Source organism: Ochotona curzoniae, unplaced genomic scaffold, assembly GCF_017591425.1.
Source record: "Ochotona curzoniae isolate NIBS_2020 unplaced genomic scaffold, NIBS_Ocur_1.0 scaffold_4763, whole genome shotgun sequence".
Classification (NCBI taxonomy): Eukaryota; Metazoa; Chordata; class Mammalia; order Lagomorpha; family Ochotonidae; genus Ochotona; species Ochotona curzoniae.
This window is the reverse complement of record NW_024467123.1, coordinates 4664350-4685441: the sequence shown is the minus strand read 5'-3', so window position 1 is coordinate 4685441 and position 21092 is coordinate 4664350. Positions and strand designations below refer to the sequence as shown.

The 21092-nt window shown below is 57.2% G+C and overlaps 2 protein-coding genes across 12 annotated transcripts in view; both read left to right on the top strand.

Annotated features, from left to right (window-relative positions):
* Positions 1–308: 308 nt before the first annotated feature.
* OPN4 (opsin 4) lies at positions 309–8503 on the top strand. Its single transcript, XM_040970395.1, is given in 10 exon segments — positions 309–455; positions 1468–1613; positions 2865–2998; positions 3150–3353; positions 3984–4159; positions 4417–4589; positions 5349–5456; positions 6098–6278; positions 7105–7248; positions 8465–8503. Coding segments are annotated over 10 exon segments (1452 nt in total).
* A 2725-nt stretch (positions 8504–11228) lies between these two features.
* LDB3 (LIM domain binding 3) overlaps positions 11229–21092 on the top strand; it is a 56507-nt gene continuing 46643 nt past the window's right edge. For 5 of the 11 annotated variants that reach the window (XM_040970447.1, XM_040970443.1, XM_040970442.1 and 2 more), the window contains exons 1-4: positions 11234–11326; positions 18568–18719; positions 19198–19273; positions 20430–20758. In XM_040970447.1, the coding sequence (XP_040826381.1) occupies positions 11234–11326; positions 18568–18719; positions 19198–19273; positions 20430–20758 (650 nt within the window). Of the gene's footprint in view, positions 11327–18567; positions 18720–19197; positions 19274–20429; positions 20759–21092 lie in introns of all 11 variants that reach the window. The other 6 variants (XM_040970449.1, XM_040970445.1, XM_040970444.1 and 3 more) reach the window with 2 other exon arrangements.

Here is a 21092-nt window from a genome sequence, read left to right as displayed (position 1 = left end):
ACACACACCCAGGGACCTGGGGAGGAGGAAGTTGGAGGCAAGGAGTGACCAAGCCTGGGCAGCCCCAAGTGCACTACTTAAAGGAGCTGTGAGCCGCGGGCCTGTGACACTGGCTCCTTGGCACCTCCGCAGCATCGGACTGCCCCACCAGTCTGGACAGCAGCAGCGCCAGGCTGGGTTGGCAGGCAGGCAGACCAGGTGGGGGTGCCAAGGATGAAGGAAGTGAGGAGGCTGGTGCAGTGAGTGTGCTGAGTTCCCCACACCCTTGACTTCTCTGTGGGCTCCAGCAGAGAGCACCTGGTCTCAGGATGAATCCTCCTTCAGGCTCAAGAGTCCCAGCCAGCCCAACCCAGGAGCCCAGCAGCAACAGCAGCTCGGCCACCCCAGCCGACAGTTGGGACAGCTCCCAGAACAGCCCCACCAGCCTGGGCCGGCTGTCGCCCAGCAGCCCGACGGTAAGCCTTGGGGAGTGTGCATGTGCACTGAGCCCTCCTATAAGTCATGATGGACGTGAGGAGTCTGGACTTGGCTGTGGCCCCTCCAAGCATTTTACTGGGCCCTCTCAGCATGTCCTCCATGCCCCAGTTTTCTTTCTTTTTTTTTTTAAAGATTTATTTTTATTATTTTTTCATTGGAAAGGCGGATATACAGAGAGGAGGAGAGACAGAGAGGAAGATCTTCCGTCCAATGAGTCACTCCCCAAGTGAGCGCAACGGGCCGATGCTATGCCGATCCGAAGCCAGGAGCCTCTTCCGGGTCTCCCACGCGGGTGCAGGTTCCCAAAGCTTTGGGCCGTCCTCGACTGCTTTCCCAGGCCACAGGCAGGGAGCTGGAAGGGAAGCGGGGCTGTCGGGATAGAACCGGCGCCCATATGGGATCCCGGGCGTGCAAGGCGAGGACCTTTAACCACTTGCGCCACCGTGCCGGGCCCCCCAGTTTTCTTTCTAAAGGGAATCTCCCTCTTGCTCCCATGCCAGGCATCAGGGTCAGCAGCGTCCATGTATTTTCCTTTGAGCTGTGGAAGGGGTGTGGGTCCCTAGAAGAGAGGCTCCACCCAGTTGCACCATACCACCAGTTTACAGAGGCCCTGAACTCCCTTAATTGCTTTAGATACTTGGGATAGCGTCCAGATGGCAGGGAGGCACCCGTGCCTTCTGCCTGAAGGTTGCCCCTGCCATGTCCTTGCTAGCCAGGCTCCTGATTGTCCTGCTGATCTCCAGTGATTGATCTGAGCCCAGCGATGCATGCCTTCTGCTCCATGTCATGGTGTAGGAGCTGGTTTCGATTCTAGGAAGACCTGCATTTCAGTTTCAGCTCTGCCACTTGCCAGCCATGTGGACAAGCGGTCTAGCTGCTCATCGCCTCTTTCCTCCCTGCCTCCAGGGAACCCTAGCTCTTTGTGGTTAAGGCTGCGTTTGCAGGTGACAGGAGATAATGTGATACCATTTTCACTCTGCTTCTTCGCAGGTGCTTGTGGCCCAGGAAGCCACCCAGGACCCCTTCCCCACAGTTGATGTTCCAGACCATGCCCACTACACTTTGGGCTCCGTGATCCTTTTGGTGGGGCTCACTGGGATGCTGGGCAATCTCACAGTCATCTACACCTTCTGCAGGTGCCTGGTTGATGGGGATATGGGTGGGAGTGGACTCAGGACAGCGTGGAAGGGCTAAAGTATCAGCATCCAGCTCAGGGCAGTGACCCTGAGACTCCCAGGCTCAGATTTCAATCATCAAGCTCAGGGGTAGGGCTGAAAAATTAAGCAAAACAAACAAAAAACAAAGGCCCATGGAGGCTTAAGTGACACATGTCTGTTGTGCCCTAGCCACAGGGACCATCCTCCCTCTGCCCTTACACAGCAGGCTTGGGGACCTCACATTGTCTGCTACCAACCCTGGCAGTCTCCTGCTGCTTCCCAGTGTCTCTCACACCAGCAGGCTGAATGGCTGAGATGGATGGATAAATACATGGGTACAAATCTGGGTGGGTGACTCTGGATTCACCCCCTGTGAGTGGAAGGGCTGGGCAGGTCATTTGTCTTCTTCCAAGCTCCCTTTTCTGGCTCACCTAATGGAGTTGGGATTTCCTCTTGGGACTCAAGGTCGTGATGACTCCTTAAGTCTGGTCTGATCTCTGCCCTGCAGAGGAGCGTCTAAATTCTGACCATGCCCGCAGCTGAGCTTTGTGATCTTCAACTAGTCACAGTGTGAGTGGGAGACTCCGGGTTCTTTCCTGAGCAGTGGGGCGGGGACACTGCTGCCTCTCTCAGGGCTAGATGCAAAAGGTTTGTGAAGGTGCTCTCACAGAGATGGGGCACAGCAGAGACAGCTGTCCTGGGAGGGACCAGGCTACGTGGAACATGGAGAGAAGGGGGAGGGTGCTGTGGAAAAGCCCCTGGGGAGACCCTGGCCTTGAGAGTTTGATCTGAGGAGAGAGTCTTGCTGAGGGAATCCAGAGACAAGGAGCAGATGGGTAGCCCCAGGCCTGAGCACCAGCTTTCCCTGGGTAGGGTTTGGAGATGCCTTGCTCTGCTACCTGAGTCCTAGGGAGACACCCTGGGGGTGCCCACTCAGCCCACATGACTTGGCTCCCGTGGTATGCAGCAGACACCTGCTGGACAATGAGATTGGTCTATGGCCCAGCAGCTCCTCCCGGTCTGTCTGTACACTCGTGTGTGAGGGCACATGTGGGTTTGAGGCACATGTGTGTGCATATATGTGCATGTGGGTCTGAGACACACCTGTGCATATGTTCACATGTAGCTCTGAAATACACATGTGTATATGTATGTGCACATGCATAGTCATAGGGTAAGGGAGACTCAGTCCTTCCGGAAACCCCTCCTGACAGCGCCTGATCCTCGCAGGAGCAGAGGCCTGCGGACACCTGCCAACATGTTCATTATCAACCTCGCAGTCAGTGATTTCCTCATGTCCTTCACCCAGGCCCCTGTCTTCTTCGCCAGCAGCCTCTATAAGCGATGGCTCTTTGGGGAAACAGGTGCACACTTGGGGCTCTGTTGTACTGGAGGGAGGAGGGAGGTCTTGATAAGGGAATATTCATGCTGGTGGGAGGGGGGAGTCCAGAGGAGGAGGACACTGCCGCCCCGAAAGTCCCCTCCCGAGCACTCAGACAGGGGCTGTGCCTGCAGGCTGTGAGTTCTACGCCTTCTGTGGGGCCCTGTTCGGCATAAGCTCCATGATCACACTGACGGCCATAGCCCTGGACCGCTACCTGGTGATCACGCGCCCACTGGCTGCTGTTGGCATGGTGTCCAAGAGGCGGGCAGGCCTGGTCCTACTGGGGGTCTGGCTCTACTCCCTGGCCTGGAGTCTGCCGCCCCTCTTTGGCTGGAGTAAGTGGCATGGCTTGTGGAATTGGGGAAGTGGCAGACAATCTGGGAGGGATAGAAGAAGGGGAGGTAGGTAGAGTCAGGCCTGGCAGGTTGGGATAGGGTAAGGGGGTGGAAAGAAAGGTCAACGCCAAGCCTATTTGAGCTTGGAGTCAGGTGGATAATCAGAAGGCCTGAGTAGCAGCGAGGGAAACTGAGACTACCCCATCAACAGCCAGAAAGTCACCAGGACAGTCAGTTTCTGGGTGGGGTAAAGCAGTAGGTGCATAAGATACCAGGTGTGTGGTGGCAACTCAGACAAGCCAGGGGCCGGCAAGTGAGGTCTTAGTGTACCGGACAGATTGCATAACAAGGCTAGGTCAGGCCACTGGCTGAAGTCTGGGGCAGAGGGCTCACAGTGAGGCTTCTGTTCCATTTACAGGAATGATGGTGGGGGACAGGGGGTTGGCCATGTGTCTTGTCAGCGTCCCCTGCAGAACGCTCCCTGCCTCCTACCTGCCCTGACTTCCACATAGATGCCAGGGCAGGATGCCAGGCAGGACTGGCAGGTGCAGGGGGCCAGGTCTGTGATTAGGGATACCCTCACCCCTGGGGACAGGGAGCTCCATCTGAGCTCCAACCTCGGGCTTCCAGGTGCCTACGTGCCTGAGGGGCTGCTGACGTCCTGCTCCTGGGACTACGTCACCTTCACACCGTCTGTGCGCTCCTATACCATGCTTCTCTTCTGCTTCGTGTTCTTCCTGCCGCTGCTTGTCATCATCTACTGCTATATCTTTATCTTCAGGGCCATCCGGGAGACAGGCCGGTGAGTGCGGGCCTGATCCTACCCCTGCCCAGGACTCCCCCACACCCATGCACCCAATACATGGCACTCCCCGCTCCAGGCAGGCCAAGACAAGCTAAGCAGTTTGGGCCAGGGAAGTAGCAACAGGCAAGGCCCTCTTCATTAGCTGTTGTTTTCCACAACTGAGATAGTGAAGAGGGCACCCTGGGGGACCCATCAGAGGCAAGAATGCAAGCCCTGGCACTTGCTGCAAGCCTGAGTGACCCTGGCGCTCACTGCAAGCCTGCTGTGACCCTTCCTAGGGCCTGCGAGGGCAGCCGCGAGTCTCCACAGCGGCGACAGTGGCGACGGCTGCAGAGCGAGTGGAAGATGGCCAAGATTGCGCTGCTGGTTATCCTTCTCTTCCTGCTCTCCTGGGCTCCCTATTCTACGGTGGCATTGGTGGCCTTTGCTGGGTGGGCAGGGGCTCGGGGGCTGGAGGAGGGGGTTAAAGTGGGGTTGGGGGCAGGGCGGAAGAGGGACCCCCTGGTCAGCCCCTCCTTCACGGCCAGATGGTGCCATGGCTACCATCAAACCTAGGTCTGGCCTCGCAGCCCCTCCTAAGGGGTGGGGAGGCTGATCTAGATCCTGGAAACACACCAGTACAGGCTAGGGAGCTCTGAGTGCCACACCCAAAAGTGGCCTAGGGGTTGCTGGCCTTCCTGGGACCACACAGCTCCCCCTAGAGGATTTGGTTTCCACTGCCTGGAGCAGTTGAAGTTAGGGGAGTGGAACACAGACAGGGGTGCTGTCACCTCAAGGAATGGGTCTCCAGTGGTGAGCATCTGGAGACTTGGACATCTGCAGCTGCATGGATGTAGGCTAGACTTCAGCAGCACGTTGGACACATGGGAACTGTTATAACTTTGACCTACTGTGTGAGCTTTCTCCGAGATGGGTATAGTGAGTCTCAGAGTGGGGAAGGGTGGTGAGAGGGCTAGGTTTGAGGTCAAGGAAGGGCAGGGTGGACAGTGGGACAGAGTCCCATCTTCAACCATCTCTAGCCTCCCTCTGCTCTCACCTGGACCAGAATCCTCTCTGTTCTTGCTGATCCCTCCCTAGGGGCTGACTTTGCTGCTTTGGGCCTGGCTGGGTCTAGCTTAGAGGCCGAGGGTTTACAGGACTCGAGGGGGGAACAGCAGCTGGCAGGAGGCCCACACCTTTTCTGGTCCTAGGCATGCACACAGCCTGACTCCCTACATGACCTCTGTGCCGGCTGTCATCGCCAAGGCCTCTGCTATCCACAACCCTATCATCTACGCCATCACACATCCCAAGTACAGGTGGGACCTCTGTGTGTTGGGAAGGGGACCACTGTCACTGATACTGGGTTTGCAGTTAGGTCGAGCCCATCACTTGCCCCCAACTTCCCCAGTGAGCTCCACTTGAAGGGAGGCCAGTACTGATCCTGGATCTGCAGAGCCAGGTATCAGGTGACCAGGATGGCTCGTCAGCCTTATTGCCCTCCAACATCAACTCCCCAGTGTGATGAAGCCCTGGACATAAACTCAAGGATCTCGTGTGCTTCTGTCTACCTAGTGATGTCAGGCACTGAGTCCCGCCCACAGCAAGCTGCAGACTTCAGACTGTGCTATGCAAACTGCTCTCTGAGTTATGGCTGTGCCCCAGTCTGTGAGGGTGGGGTCTGATGTCCACCAGCTGGCCCTGCTGCCCTAAGCTTCTCCCCCACGCTCACTGCCTCAGAATCCATTAGCCTGGGAGCCAGTTGCCCTGTGCTCAGCAGTTGTCTGTTGAGCCTCATCGCCTCCCACAACCTGGGTGTCTGCCTGCCTGTCTGTCCTTGTGACCCCACTTCCTCAACAGCTCTCTGTCCACCAACCCCGCATCTATCTGCTCGTCCCTCCTCTTCTGCCCCATGTTCATCTGCCCATTCCTCCTAACTGGCCATGCATGTGCCCCTCAGGGTGGCCATTGCCCAGCACCTGCCCTGCCTTGGGGTGCTGCTGGGCGTGTCGGGCCAGCACAGCCGCCCCTCCCTCAGCTACCGCTCCACGCACCGTTCCACGGTGAGCAGCCAGACGTCCGACCTCAGCTGGATCTCAGGCCGCAGGCGCCAGGAATCCCTCGGCTCTGTGAGCGAGGTGGTAAGGCTGCTGGTTCCCTAGGGCCTGGGGGAGGGGGGGACTTGGGACCCTGAAGACCCTGGGAAGCACCCTTCTCCCCAGTATCTTGCTATACTTCAATGACCACCAGGAGCCCAGGACCCAGAGAGGGTGTGGACTGGTCTGAGGTCACCCAATGGTAGGGCCAGGCCACCTCTTTCCCATGCTAGCACCATCCTTACAGATGAGTGTCCTGGCACCAAATGGGCCCCCAAGGAGATGTGGAAGCATCTGCTGGCAGAGGAACAATTGTCCCTCAGCACTGAGGCCCCTCCATATCCCCCACTTAAGGGGTGCAGGGGAAGGGACACTCTGCACAAGCTTGGGCAGGCCACTTACTTCTCTGTCTTGGTCACCCAGCCTGTCATGCCCCCTAGGGCCATTAGCTGTGGTCCCCACAAGGTTCTCCTGCCTTGTGGTCTCTGTCCTTTTACTTCTGCTTCTAGAGCTCTCTGTAGCCTTGTTGAGAGCCGTGGCTGTCAGGCTGGCTGCCCATCCTCCCAAAGGCTCAGGGAGGAATGGAGGATCCCTTCCCTGAACCACTGCAGCGAACAAGAAAGGGTAGATCTTCATGAAGACCACTTATCTGTCTCTTGACAGGGGCACCCCCAGGTGCGCAAGGTGGGCACGCAAGTGCAGAAGCACATGTGAGTGTGCATATACACACATCCACAGCATGGCACAGGTGGCACTCAATTTGCAAGGATTTGAGGCAAATAGTGTCCTGGGGTTTCTTTCAAGGGCTGGGGGCAGGAGCAAGGCCACAGACTGGTCATCTTGGCTCTCATTTGCTCTTCTACATCCCCAGGGCTGGCCAGACACGGAGGCTGCGGCTGTGTATGGGGCTTCCCCACTGGTGAGTGGGCGGTACCTCTATGGTCAGGTTCTGGAAAATGAGGAAGCCAAGGCTGCTCCCAGATGCCATGGACCAGGAGCTGAGACTCCCCGGAAGGTGAATGACTTGTTACTTGCTAGTACATAAAGAGAAAAGGATCAAGGGCCAGTCATCCAGGAAAGTGACCAGGGAAAGGGGCAGGCCCCACTGCTTGGACTGTCACCATGAAATCCCAGGATATGCAATGAGTGCACCCCAAACTGTCTGCTGTGTTCTGTGTGTGTGACAGCCTGTGCTTGCGAGGGCTGGGATCTGCGAGCCGTGTGTATGCTCACCATGAATGTCCCGGGATCCGGGTCACTCAGGATACTTGCAGCTATTAAAAGAAGGCCAGCTGTCAGCCCGAGTGCCTATGGAACGGAATGTCGGTGGCCATGGGAGAAGGCCGCGTTCCAGAACGCTGCGAACGCACATGCACAGGCGCCTCAGCAGCCCCTCCCCTCCATGCCATCAGGGCACCTGCCTTCCCTAACGCTGTATCCTGTGTGTCTGAGAGTGGGGAGTCCCACACCGCTCTCTGCAGTTGAGAGTGAGGCTCTGCTGCCCCCACCTCCTTACCACCTCCTGTGTTCTCTTTCTGGGAGCACCAGGCTCAAGGTATCCAGGATGCAGGTCCGGCTGCCCAGGCAAACAATGACACTCCCCAGTGCCTGAGGGAGACTGACATAGGTTGGGGCACTGGTCTAGCCATCAGCAGGCAGCAAGCGGAAATCTTGGAGCCACCCGTGTGAGGATGCTGAATTGTTCAAGCTGAGGAGGCAGTGGTGTGCAATGCAATGGGACAGCGGAGACTGCTCAGCTTGTCCTGAACAGGAGCTGGGCATCTTTCAGGGACCTGGGAGCAGCCACCATGCCCCCCTGGGGTTAACAGAGTAGGACGAAGGCAGGAGATAGTAGGTGCCATGGAGAGGCCTGAGCAGCAACTACCCAAAGGGGTTACCGGATCTGAACTCTAGGGGAGCTGAGAGCCCCATGCAGGCGTGGGCCAGCTTGGTGGGTGGTGCCCTGGGCAGGCCCGGGAGGACAGAAGCAGCCTGCAAGGCGAGCACAAGGGAAATGGTACTGTAGGGCCGGCAAGATGAGTGGCTCAGGGGCCACTGGATGCATGAGGGAGAAGAGGAGGGGAGAGTGGCTGAGACAATTCTAGCAAGCAGTTCCTTGCTAGAATTGTGGTCTCCCAGGAGACACAGTCCACACCTAACAGCCTACCTTTACCTCTTGGAGACGCAAACGGTGGTTGGAGTGCTAACAGGTATGTGCTGTTTTGTTTCAGACCAGGGGGCTGCTCCCCAGCCTGGACCCCAGGACCTAGGACATCCATCGGCTCTTCTCTTCTGGAGCAAGCCCAGCCCTCTTCTCCTGTCCCCCCTCCCATGTCCTAGGTGTCCGACACCCTTCACCCAGCCACACACACACATTCAAATCCAGGATTACTGCTGGCGTATGACCCTGAGTGACTCCATGCTGCACTTCCCATGCCCTGCAGGCTCAGAGCCTGCTGTTGCCTCCAGCTCAGCAACTGTCCAACTCCCCTCAGACACTGTGTGCTGTGTTTGTCCCCACAATGGGGGATAATGGTGATGGCTCCAGGGGACACGCCAGCTGTTTATGCATCAGGCAGCTCCAGCCATCTGTGTATCCAGGCTGGGCACTTCAGTGGCCCCGGAAGGCCGACTCTGCAGCTCTGGCTCCTGCGGCTGGAAGAGGCAACAGCACAGTGTTCGCTTTCTTCACATGCCTGGATTCTCCGTACTGCCTTCCGGTCCCATGCACAGTTCCCATGCATGCAGGGTATGTGGGTACACCACCTCCCAAAAGTCCTCAAGCTCATGCTCACATACTGCACTTGTGCTGTCTCACATCAGTGCTCCAAGTTCAACCCAGGGCTATGTGGATGTCCCAGGGTATGGGAGAATAAAAAGCATAGAAAGCCTCCTGTGTGAATACAGTCTCTACCTGTTGGTGCTGTGAGGGGAGAGAAAGCCAGGGCCTGGCCTTAATGCTTCTTGCAGCTTCTCTTTCTTTGCTCTCTCGTACCCCCTAGGGACCCTCCCTCCACAGAGCCTACCTCAAACTGCAGGGAGGCAGGGTGGAGCGGAGGAGGGTGCTAGGCCAGGCCAGCTGCTGGCCCCTCCCCAATGAGCTGCTGAGCTCCGCCCCAGGCACGGGTGCCAGCTGCTCTTCCGCTGGCTCTAGGCCTCCCAGGGGAGGCAGGGGGAGGGAGGCTGGCCTTTCCTTTGAAGAGCATCCTTCTGCTACCCTAGGGACAAGAGCATCAGGCAGCAGGGAGCCAGAGTCCAGAGAAAGAACTCGCAGCTTCAGGTACAGCTTCACCTGAGTACCTTCTACCTCCCCCTGCTGCTGGTTCCTGCCCTATCCCGGCAGGACAGGCAGGTGCTCTTAGGAGAGATAGGACAAGGCTGGCATTATGGGTGGGTGGCAGTGTGGGGCCAGCCAAGGCTAATAGGACAGGTGGGTATGGCTGCTACAAGGTGAGAACACAGGTCCCTCCCTAGCTTGAATTTTTTCATGACCTTGGGCCAGTAGGCAGACTACCTCCTAACATGATGTTCCTGTTGTGCGCCTGGTCCTGGAGTGTGAAGCTGGGGCAGGGCGGGGGCCAGGGGTGCTGGCCACTGCCTTGGACTGAGTCCTCGGGGCCCATTCAGGTCAGAGCATGCTCAGAGAGAGCCAGCAAGCAGATGACCTGGCTGTCCCTTTCAGGGCCTCAGTTTCCTCAGCTGGAAAGCTAAGGAGAGCTGTGATCTATCTGCATACCATCCAGGGTCTTAGGGCTTCTTAGGGACAATCTGACCCCAAATTCACGTGGGCAGGAGTCCCTAGAGGTTCCTGTGCCCCCATCTAGATACATGCTATCGCTGGGGTGTGGACTGAACACACTCGCTTCTTCTGGGCTCCTCTGGCCCTGTGTTCTAGCAGCTGAGCGAGTGACATCTTCCTGTCACTGTCATCTCCTCCTTCCCCTGACCACCCCATCCCTGCCATTTCTGCCCAAAGGGCACGGGGCCTGGTGTGGGGCTTGGCAGCTGTGGCTTTCCATGCTGCTGTCAAGTTTTCCAGGGCACAAGTGAGGCAGGAGAGCCAGGAATAACCAGCTGGGCCCCCAGAGAGCCTGTAAATGGCAGGGGGTGCAGCTGCCTCCAGACCCTGGCCAAGGGGTGTGGGCAAGAGCACAACCCCCTCAGAAAGGGTTCCGGGAGGCATCCCAAGCTGCTGGGAACACATTATCTGGCAGGCACCCCCCTTGGCCCGAGCCCAGTCTCCAGTGTGGCCTCGGGCCACTCCCCGTGTGACCTTGGAGAAGTCATTTAGCTTTCCAAGTCTTGGCTTTTGTGGGCCAAGGTGGCAGCCTCCTGTAATCCCAGGAGATAGCAGTGGACAGTGCCCTGTGCTGTGGCAAGAGCCCAGAGCTGCTGCTAATCACGATGATCATGTTCAAGGTTGGATAGCCCTGAGCTAAAGCTCAGCCTTAGTCAACAGCAGGGCCCTCACACTAGACAAGGCTTGAGCTCAAACCCTTAGCAGAGTGCAGGATAGTCAGGAGCCTAGGGGAACAGACTCTGCCCACAGGTTGTTCAGCCCACAGTCTCCCAGAGCTCTACAGGGCTTGGGGGACTGGGGTGCAGACACCGGGCGAGAGGCCAGGGTGTTACCATTCACCTGGCCAGGCCTCCCTTCCTGCCCCCTGGGTGCTGGACACCCCTCCCCAGGGACTATATTAGCCGAATGAGTCACAGTGGACCAGCTGGGAGGCCACGGGCAGGCGGGCGGGTGCAGTGTAGGGTTACAGTCCATTTATGGGCGCAGCAGAGGGCACATATCAGTGTCGATGGCATTCCCTCCCAGCTATTCTTAGGAGCTGCTCTGGAGCTCCACGTCGCCTCGCTGGGCAGCAGGGGACAAAGCAGGCAAGCCTGGCTGGGGCCGAGGTTGGGGCAGTGGTGGTGGGCTATGGGAGGGTCCTCTTACACGACTGCCTCTCCCCTTTGTGTCTACAGGAGCATCTGCCATCAGTGCTAATATGTCATACAGCGTGACTCTGACCGGGCCTGGGCCCTGGGGCTTCCGTCTACAGGGGGGCAAGGACTTCAACATGCCCCTCACCATCTCCAGGGTGAGTGTACACTGCCCTGGGCCTGCCACCCAGAGAGGGCCACCCATCACTGTCTGCCTGTCTGTCCTCCCTGTGTCCAGTCAGCATTGGCCCTCTGGAGCCAGCTGGCCTGTTAGCAGCATGTGATGTCATGGGCAAGTGGCGGGTGTTTTGAGCTGAGAAGGAAATGCTGAGTTTCCACAAGAGACAGGAAAGCAGTATTTAGAGGTTTCCCAAGCCACCCCTCCCCCCAAGACCTGAAGATTGTCTGGGAGGTGGGCGGCTGCTTTGGGAGATCAGCATGCCTAGCGCAGAGAGAGAGGACAGGTGATTGGCGGTGGACGGATTGCTGACCTTGCTGTCCCTCTCTTGTGGTGTGAAGTTTGGCTGGATGGATTACTAGATGCCAGCACCTATTCTATCCCAGCCCTAAGACAGCAATTCCTCCTCCCCCTGGCGCCGTGAGGCTTTAGGGACCTGGCCCTTCTTCCCACACCTGCCTAGGCATCTGTCCACTCCCCTGAGGCTGCTTTGCTTGTATGTCTCATGTCTTGGTCCCCCTGTGCTCACCTAGGGACATGGCCTGCAGGGGCTGCGTAGCATGTGTGTGTGTAGGAGGGTGTCTGGGTGGCTGTGGCCTGGCCCCTAAGCCTGCACAGAGGCCAGAAACTGCACGTCCTGTCTGGGAAGCTCTACCACCGTTCTGGCCCCATCTTCAAGGCCAGGACCTTGAACCTGGAGTATGGCTGGTGCTCAGTCCATCTGTGTCTAGTAAAGTGATTCTCAGGCTAGTAAGTCTTTGCAGAGCTGTAGCTGGAGGTCCCAAGGCCAGACCAGTCTTACCAGTATTCTGCCTAGAGGCACACAGGGGGAAGGACAAACCTCATCCCTGAGGTGGTTGAGCCTTGGTGGGGTTGGTCGTGCATAAGGGAGCAGGGTGAGCCTCCCAAGGCTGCTCTGGAGCATCATGTGGGGCTGGCATGTCTGACTGTGCCCACCCGTGGTTATAGGGAAATCATTTCTTTTTCTTGAACTGGGGGACAGAGCTGCAATAGGTGGCATGGAAGACTGGGAGGTGTTCAGCAGAGGGGCACGAAGGCCAGACTTGATTCTGGAACTTGGTGTAGGCACTTGGGGGTTCCCAAGGTCAAGTCCCATTCAAGAGTACCCTGGGAACAGCCTCATCTCAACCACAAAGCTGTGCTCCTTGGAGGCAGTGCTGGCCTGAGCCTTCCCCTGCAGTGGGCACCCTGGCTCATTCTCTCCCCAGTCTCTGCCTGCCAGACCCACTTTCCTGGAGATCCCTGGTGGGTCTCACACCCAGAAGTCTTGCACACCCTGATGTCGCAGCACGGTCTGTTTGAACCTCAGGAGCTCACTGCTGTCTAGACCCTGTTTGGTTCCTCCACCTGCTCCTGGCATGTAATGGGTAGAGCCTGGGGGCCCTGCTTGGTTCTGAGTCCATGAGTCCCCCAGACCCACCCCCCTGAGCCTCCTCCTACGTGTGCTCTCTGCCCCATTCTGTGGGTACGAATTAGCCGCCGAGCTCAGAGGCACCCAGGATAGCCAATGACCTCACCCAGGGCCTATGCACCACCTGACCCTGGCAGGCCAGGGGCTTAAGTGGCCAGCACAGAGGCCTTAAGCTAGACAGCAGGAGAATGTCCTCGCTGCAGGGAGGGGGTGTTGGGACATACTGGAGCCAGTGACTGGGGGCACTTTTAAAAATAGAAGCCACATATTAGGCAGGGTACGGGGAGGGCAGAGATGGGTGGGCACCATGGCTTCTCTCAGGAACATGGCACTACCTGCTTCTCACCACAGGCCAGTAGACACTGCTTGGGCATTCTCAGCTAAGTCTTTGCTGTGGGGCTTTGCTGGGGAGGTGGGAGGGCTAGCAAAGGCAGACCCTGCTTCTCCCCAGAGAGAGTCAGCACCCCCAGGGCCAGGATTCTTGTGCCACTCAAGTGCCCATGCTCGCTCTCCCTCAAGGGACGGAGATGGCTTTGGCTGGAATCCAGTTTGACCCCTGGCTCCAGTGCCTGCCCTGGCTCCTCTAACCCAACTGGGAGAAGCCTGACCCCATTCAGCTATAGGTACACCTGCTACTCCTCAACTCAGACTCCTGTTACCTGGGATGAGAAGTTGGGGCGGGGGAATCACAGGAACACCTGCACTCCCACTAACACAGCGTCAATGTGGGCCGAGAGGTGGCCTCACAGGGTCTCCCTCCAGGGGGTCCCAGGCTGGGAAACCCCACCCCTAGGACTGGGAACGGGCGGCTGAAGAGAAATGCCTTTATCCTGGGCAGGTGCTTTGGCTTGCAACCTGACCTCTCACCCCAGCCAATCCCTCAGGAAGTGGGGGAGGGGTGGGAGCCACTGGGAGACAGGGAGCAGCTCCAAGCGCCTGAGGGATGGCTCAGCTCTGCCCCCTCTGGCTGTGTCATGTTAGCACAGTCGTCTCACCTGGGTAGCCTCCAGTTCTCTAACCTGTCTAACCTGCCAGCTGTTCTACCAGCTACCTGCGGAAGGACTTTTTTTCTGTGGCTGATGGGAGACCTGGCGCCTCCACCACTTTGCTGGTTTAGGTTTCTGTCTTTATCAGTCTTCTTCCAGTGACTATGCATGCAGAGTCTGCGGGCTGGGGGTCCCTGGGGAGGAGCAAGGGGGAAGGGGCCAGGCCTAGCCTATTCTGGGGGTGGCTGTGCCGACAATTCCTGGAATCCCGAGGCCACTGGAGGCCTCGTGCTGTTTCTTGGGCAGCGCCTAGTAGTGCTGACAGGCTGTGCTGTTTATAGCAGCCCCCTGAAGGTCAGGGGCGCCTCCTCAGGGCCCCTCCCAGCCAGCTCTCTCCATCCAGCACAGTGAGAGATAAGGACAGAGACTTCAGCAGCAGCAGCCAGGGGGAGAAGCCAGCCCTGCCCCCAGCTCAGAACCATCTCCAAGCCCACTTCAGAGTCTGAAGGCCACAGCCCTGGGAAGCTGACCCTAGACCCTCCTTCCAACCAGGCTTGTGGGGTTCCCCTCCACAGCTCCCTAAGTCTCATTCAGGGACTGTCCCCATCCTGGAAGGCTTCAGGAGACTCTGCCCACAGGGCTGTGTGATCATTGCTAGGACCCAGGCGAAACTGCAGGAACAATAGAAGGAGCAGGGTCAGAATAGGGTGTGGATCCAGCTAGCAAAGGGAGCAGGAACCCCTCCCTTGACCTAGGCCCAGAGAGCTGGGTGTGAGAGGGAAGTTTCCAGCCCAGACAGCTCCTGCAGGTCACTTTTCTGGCCACCTGGAGATGGAGGTGGAGAGGTCACAGCAGAAGCCTGCAGGAGCAAGCAAGGCTGAGAAGCCTTTGGAGCACAGAAGAGACTGGTGGGGCTGGGGCTGTGGAGATGCAGTAGTAGATCCAGGGAGAAGGTGAAGGCTGGAGTCAGTGGGAGGTCAGATGGGAAGGCAACAAGCATGATGGTGATTCAGTTGTATAAGTCATATGTACTGTGTGGGGAGGACAGGCTGAGTTGGGCTGGCAGAAAGGGGCTGTTGGGAGCTGTACCCTTCACGGAACAGAAGCAAGGGAAGAGCTGGCCTGGCTGGGGTTGCAGCCCATCCCAGCCTGGGGCCACCCAGTCCTGGACCACCCCAGGACCCTGGACACAACTTTGCTCCCATTTGCCCTGACACCCAGGCCCTTCCTGGGATAACAGGCTTGCTCAGGACTGGTTATCATCGGGGCCGATCTCCCTCTCTGCCCACTCTGATTCTTAGTTCCCAGGAAGCTTAGGGATGTGGCCATCAGCCTTAGGCCTCTGGCAGTTCCTGTGGGAGGCAGCCTGGGTCAGAAGCTGTGCTTTGTAGTTACTTTCTCAGCCTTGCACTTTCTATTCAACCATGTAACCCTCACAAGAATCCCAAGAGAAAGTGGGAGTTGCTGGCCTGGGACATGAAAGCTCCAAGTCTGAGACCTGACTCCTCCCTTGGCTGCTTCAGCCTTTCCAGTGTGGTCCTGTGGGCTGCCCTAGAGCTTGGCCCAGCCACCCTGAAGAGCACCTGGGCTGGGGAGCTTTGGAGATTGGATTCGGGTCCCCCACACTTAGGGCTTTCTAGGTTCTACTTGAGGGTGAGAGGTGCTGATGGTGGAGCGGATTGGGAAGTAGAGTGAGAATGAAAGACTCCTTCCAAAGATTTACACACACACACACATGAGCAAGAACCTTTTAAGGATTCAGATGCTCAGGCCCCTTCCTGGGACAATAGGAGCAGGAAGAATACAGAGGATTAGACAAGAGTCCCAAGCTCAGGGCAAGGTCCAAGCATGACCCTGTCCCACCCCCACCTGAGCAGGCTGCTCCTGCAAGTGGAAGGAAGGCATCTAATGGCATCCTTAAGGCATCCTAAAGATCCCTGCTTCCTTTTCTAAGGACACCCTGGGGATACAATAGAGCAGTGTCCCCTAGAAGGGGAGATCAAGAGTCCCACCTCCACCCTGAGGGCTACTGGGCCGTGCTCAGGGCAGCCAAGGGCCAGGCCAGCTGAGCCCTGACAGCACACGCAGGTGCAAGGGAAAAAGGCATCAGGGGCAGGCTGGAGCCAGCTCAGAAATTCTCCTGTGGGTTGCTTGGCAACCGAACAGGGCCTACAGGGCCTGAGAGCTTCCCTCCCAGGACCAAGGATCACCCAGCCCACTTCTGAAGATTGGGAAGGGGCAAGAAGGCCCAGAGAAGGCTGTACTACCAGAGGAAGACGGTCAGTCCCAGCTGGACTGGCCCCAGCTGATGGGGATATCATTCTGGTGGCCTTGCCCATACTGTCAGAATCTTCTGGACACACCCATCCTGCCTGGCAGAATCTCCTTTCCTTCTAGGTGGGTCTGCAACTGCTCCTCTTCATTAGCTTCAGAATGATGTTTCCCCATCCCTGTAAGTTTTTAGAAACGACGTGTGGGGGTGTCCTGGCTGTGTGGAAACTTTTCCAGGGAGTGATCTGCAGTTAGCTACCCCTGCAGGCTAGTGCAAGTGCTGCAGAACCCACCTGAAGGGGAGCAGTCTGGGGGTGTAGCCATTTGGCTTTGAAATGCTGGTGCAGCAAACTGGGCCAATGCCTGAGTATGTGATGAAAGTTAAGAGGAATGTTAAGGTGAGAGTGTGGTGGGGGGAGTGGGGAGGAACGTGTAGGTGTTCACGTCCAGTTTTCTCTGCTTGAACATGTCTGGGGTAACGTGCTGGGAGTCATTACATAACCCTACCGGGGGAGCCAGTGGCATCTGGAAATCACACTTTCTTCAGGGTACCCAGCTGGACTGCTTAGTCTCGAGTCTCTTCTTGGTCTAGAACACCACATTGCTTGTGTTGACTTTTTTTGTTTGTTTTCATCTCCTACTGTTGAAGGCAGTGACCCACTCCTGCTTTGAGCACAGAAACCCTATGGCAGTGTATCTGGGGATATGTACCTCAAGCAGAATTAAAAGCTGTTCATCTCGTTGCCAATACTTTTGAAACCTATGGATTGGACTTTTTCTCATAATATACATTTTCCATGCACCTGTTGAAGAGTATTCCTATGTTCAGAAATCCCTGGGGCCTAAAATATTTGATAGCAACTGGCAAGAGCTCCCCTGGTCCTGCTTGCTTTACATGGTATAGGATGGGGATTTGGGCCACTGGATGTGCTGGCACAGATACCATTGCAGGGTCCATGTGGGAAGACAGGGTGCCCTGGTTGTGCTGGGATTTCCCCAAAGGGAGTCAGCAGGAGACTTCCACACCTGTCTGCAAAGCTAGGGCCTAGCCAGAGGCCCATTCAGACTTGACACTCAAGGCCAGGGGCTCTCCCCAAATCCTCTCTGGGTTCCTTCCAGGACTTGCCCTGATTCTGGCTTTGCGAATGTTAGGAGCTGGCCTTGTCCCTGGATTATAGCCAGGAAGGTGACTGGGCTATGCTGGGAGAAGCTAGGAAAACTGGCTAGGGGGGATGTGCTGTATAGGCAGGGCCAAGGGACACTCTCTAGCCACACTTTGTACACTGTTTCAGAGGCTCCTCCTTCCTGTGATGTCACTGGGGGAGGAGCCAGAAAAGAATGCCATGTGATGTCATGGATGGGGGGTGCTGATATCACCAGGGGAGGGCCAGGGGAGTTACGTTCTCTGGAATTTTGTGTGTCCTGTGCGCGGCGTGTTTTCCTAGGTGTAGTGTAGTGACACTGGAGATAGGACTTTCCGACTCCAAGATTCTGTGATGTCAATGGAAACTGACCCACACACCTGTACCTGCCTTTCTGGAAGACTGTAGTGGGTCTGTGAGCCCTAATCCATACCCTGTCTTCCAGCTGACCTGACTCTCACTCACAGCCATGGTAGCACCTGCATTAGGGTGCTTTTGGTGGTGGGGGGGTGGCATTTGTCCTACCCGCTTGCCTCTTGGTGTCTCACAGTGCTGCTGAGTCTTAGCTCCTGCAACTCTCTTCCCTCTGGGAGCCTGGACAGTATCCCATGGACTTGCAGAGTACAGGGTGATAGTATGCTAACCCATACAACAAACAGCTGGCTAAGCTCAACGGCTCAATTGGCTAATCCTCTGCCTGTAGACATCCCATAGGGGCACTGGTTCATGTCCTGACTGCTCCATTTCCCATCCAGTTTCCTGCCTGTGGCCTGGGAAAGCAGTAGAGGATGACCCAAAGCCTTGGGACCCTGCACTTGTGTGGGAGACCTGGAAGGGGCTCCTGGCTCCTGGCTTTGGATCAGTTCAACTCGGCTCCAGCTGTTACAGCCATCTGGGAAGTGAATCCAAGGGTGGGAGGTCTTTCTTGGTTTCTCTCTCTGTAAATCTGCCTTTCCAATAGAAACAAATAAATCTTTTAAGAAACAAACAGTTGCCGCATCACCGTCACCTAGCACACATGAAAGCTGATTTCTCACTCATGCACTATCTCACGGGATGCTCCTTAACTGGCTGTCGTCCAGGCAGTGACTGCAGAATCTAGGTGCCTTTCAGTTAGTGTCCTGGCTGTCCTCCTTCATCCTCTGTGACCAGAAAGCCAGCAAGCCGACTGGGTGGGCATGCCCTGCTTCCACCCTCATGCTACATGCCAGAGCTAGTGGTCCCATGACCACAGCCAGACACAGAGGGCTAGCAAACAGGGTGGCCGTAGGGCAGCAGACTAACTGTCCAGAGTGACCAGAACACCTGATGACTTAATACAGCCTGACGACTTCCCCGAGACCACCCCATTTACGCTCACTTTCCCCCTCCACTTCTGCCATCCAACCAGATCACTCCAGGAAGCAAGGCAGCCCAGTCCCAGCTCAGCCAGGGTGACCTCGTGGTGGCCATCGACGGCGTCAACACAGATACCATGACCCATCTGGAGGCCCAAAACAAGATCAAGTCTGCCAGCTACAACCTGAGTCTCACCCTGCAGAAGTAGGTGGCTGCCCTCCAGGCAGGGGTAGGGGTAGGGAGCAGAAGCTGGGTTGCTGGAGGGGAAGGCGGGGAACACCAAACAAGAGGCTGCGGTGTAGCCATTACACACACTCAGCCTTGGGCCTTGAAACTTGCAGGGAGGGAAGTCCCAAGTGCTAGAGACTGACAACATTGCCGCCTCTGCACATGCCAGCACGTGGGCAGCTGGGCCTGGAAGCCCAGTTCTTTGCCCAGGCAGCCTCCCAAGGACACAGCAAAGGCTGTGTGGTGCTGGCCAGCATGCCCAAGAGCCATGACTTCTCCAGCTCGCTCAGACCGAATGCCTTCCCCAGGACAACCTGGGCTAAGGAATGGGCAGTGGGTCACAGCCCTCTGACCTAGCTGCCCCGCATTCTGTTGCTTTCCCCTCTCAGCCCAGAGAGGAGCTCCCCTCTTCCAAGGCCCACTGTCCTCACCTGTCGCCTTCTGGCTTCTCTAGGTCAAAGCGTCCCATTCCCATCTCTACGACCGCACCTCCAGTTCAGTCACCACTGCCGGTAATCCCCCATCAGAAGGTAAGTGCTGACTGTTGGTGCCTGGGGTTCCTGAAGCATAGCCCTGGCCTGTGCCTGCTGCAACTAAGCCTGCTGAAGGGGTCAGAAAACACAGGGGAAGCTGTGCAAGCTCCCCAGGAAGCACTGAGTCTAGGGTGCCTGCCTGGTGGAAGCTAGCCACCACCCCAGGGCTTGTGACTGAACACCAGTCTTGGGTCACAGCACAGCCTCCCACCCAGACAGCAAAAATGGATCTAGAAACCTCTGATCCTTATCTGTTTGAGAGAATAGGGACTGGGGTGATCATGGCAAAGGCCCTCCTACTTGAGTCAGCCACCAGGAGGAGCTCCCAGGTGTGGAGGGGCTGCTGGCCTCAGAGTATCTCCTACATTGTACATCTTGCTCCCACTTCTGTTCAGCCACCTGTACCACCTGATGCCCCCGCTCTGCACCCCTGCAGCCTTAGAGGCAAGCATGGGGTACAGCATAGCACAGTCATGGCCCTAGACTTATAATTGAGTCCCAGGCTCTATTTGAACCACTACTAAGCAGCTGCAACCACCGAGGGTTCAGCTTCTCTCCTGTAGGCCTTGCCCTTTGGTGTCATTGCAGACAGATTTGGGGTGGGGAAGGGTAGAGAAAGCTGCCAGGGGGTTGGGATGGGCACAGGATGGGAGAAGAACCAGGTGGGACTGAGTGCCAGCCCACCTACTTCCTCAGCCATCCTTTCTGCCCCTATGCTCTGCCTGCCTGCTTTGCAGTAACCTAGGGACCAAGTAGGTAGAGGCAAGGCAGGGGCAGACACAGCACGGGGGTGTTCCCATGGCACCCTGGCACCACATCTCTTCCCTGGGCTGTCCTAGGGGTGGCAGTCTTGGCTTGGTTTTCTGTCCAGGTTTTGTATTCTGTCCAGCTGGATGCCAGCCTGCATGCCATAGGTCTTTTCCTGTGGATAAACCTCTCCTGTGCCCCTGCAGGTGCTCAAGACAGCTAGCTGCAGATGCTTGGGGCAGTGAGCTGCAGGTGCTCAGGGCAGCGAGCTGCGGGGGTGGGTGGCAGGCTGCGGGGGCACTTACACTAACACTTTGGTTCTAGGTCCACACAGAAGCTCTTGAGTGTGTGTGGCTTCTAACTGCTCTCTTCTCTCTCCCCTGCATGGCGCTGCCCCTTGGGCCAGGACCCTGCTCTGGACACGAACGGCAGCCCCGAGGCCAGGGCCGGCCTGGGCACCCCGGGCACGCCGGAGCTGGGGTGCGCCTTCAGTCCTGCCTTCTCTCAGGCCTCTATCTGCTCGCCATCTGTGGAGGTCTTGGACCCCATTCCTTCACAGGGCAGCCCGGGCACCAAGACCAGCTCAGAGGGGGCCCAGGGGGCCCAGGGCTCACGCCAGCTGAGGCAGTATAACAACCCCATTGGCCTGTACTCGGCAGAGACCCTGAGGGAGATGGCTCAGCTGTATCACATGAGCCTCCGAGGGAAGGCCTCAGGTGCCGGACTCCTTGGAGGGTAGGTAGTGGGCACACAACTCTGCACGTGTGGTCTGGGGCCCTCCCGAGGCCAGGGTGCTCGGTGGACGCCTGGTCAGGTGGTCAAAGAGAGGCACTGGACTCCATCCCACCAGCCACAAACACATGAGCCACCATAGCTGACCACAGCACAATCCCATTGCCCTCTGCCAGGAGCCAGCCACGTCGCAGCTTCAAACAGCTACCCAGACGCCGGGTCAGACTTGGCCCAGGGGGAACCAAGGCCTTGAGAAGCTGAAGTCCCAGTCTAGTGGTTTGGCCGTTAAGTGGTCTCCAGGCACCATGTGTGGCCTCCCAAACTTTCATACCAGGTC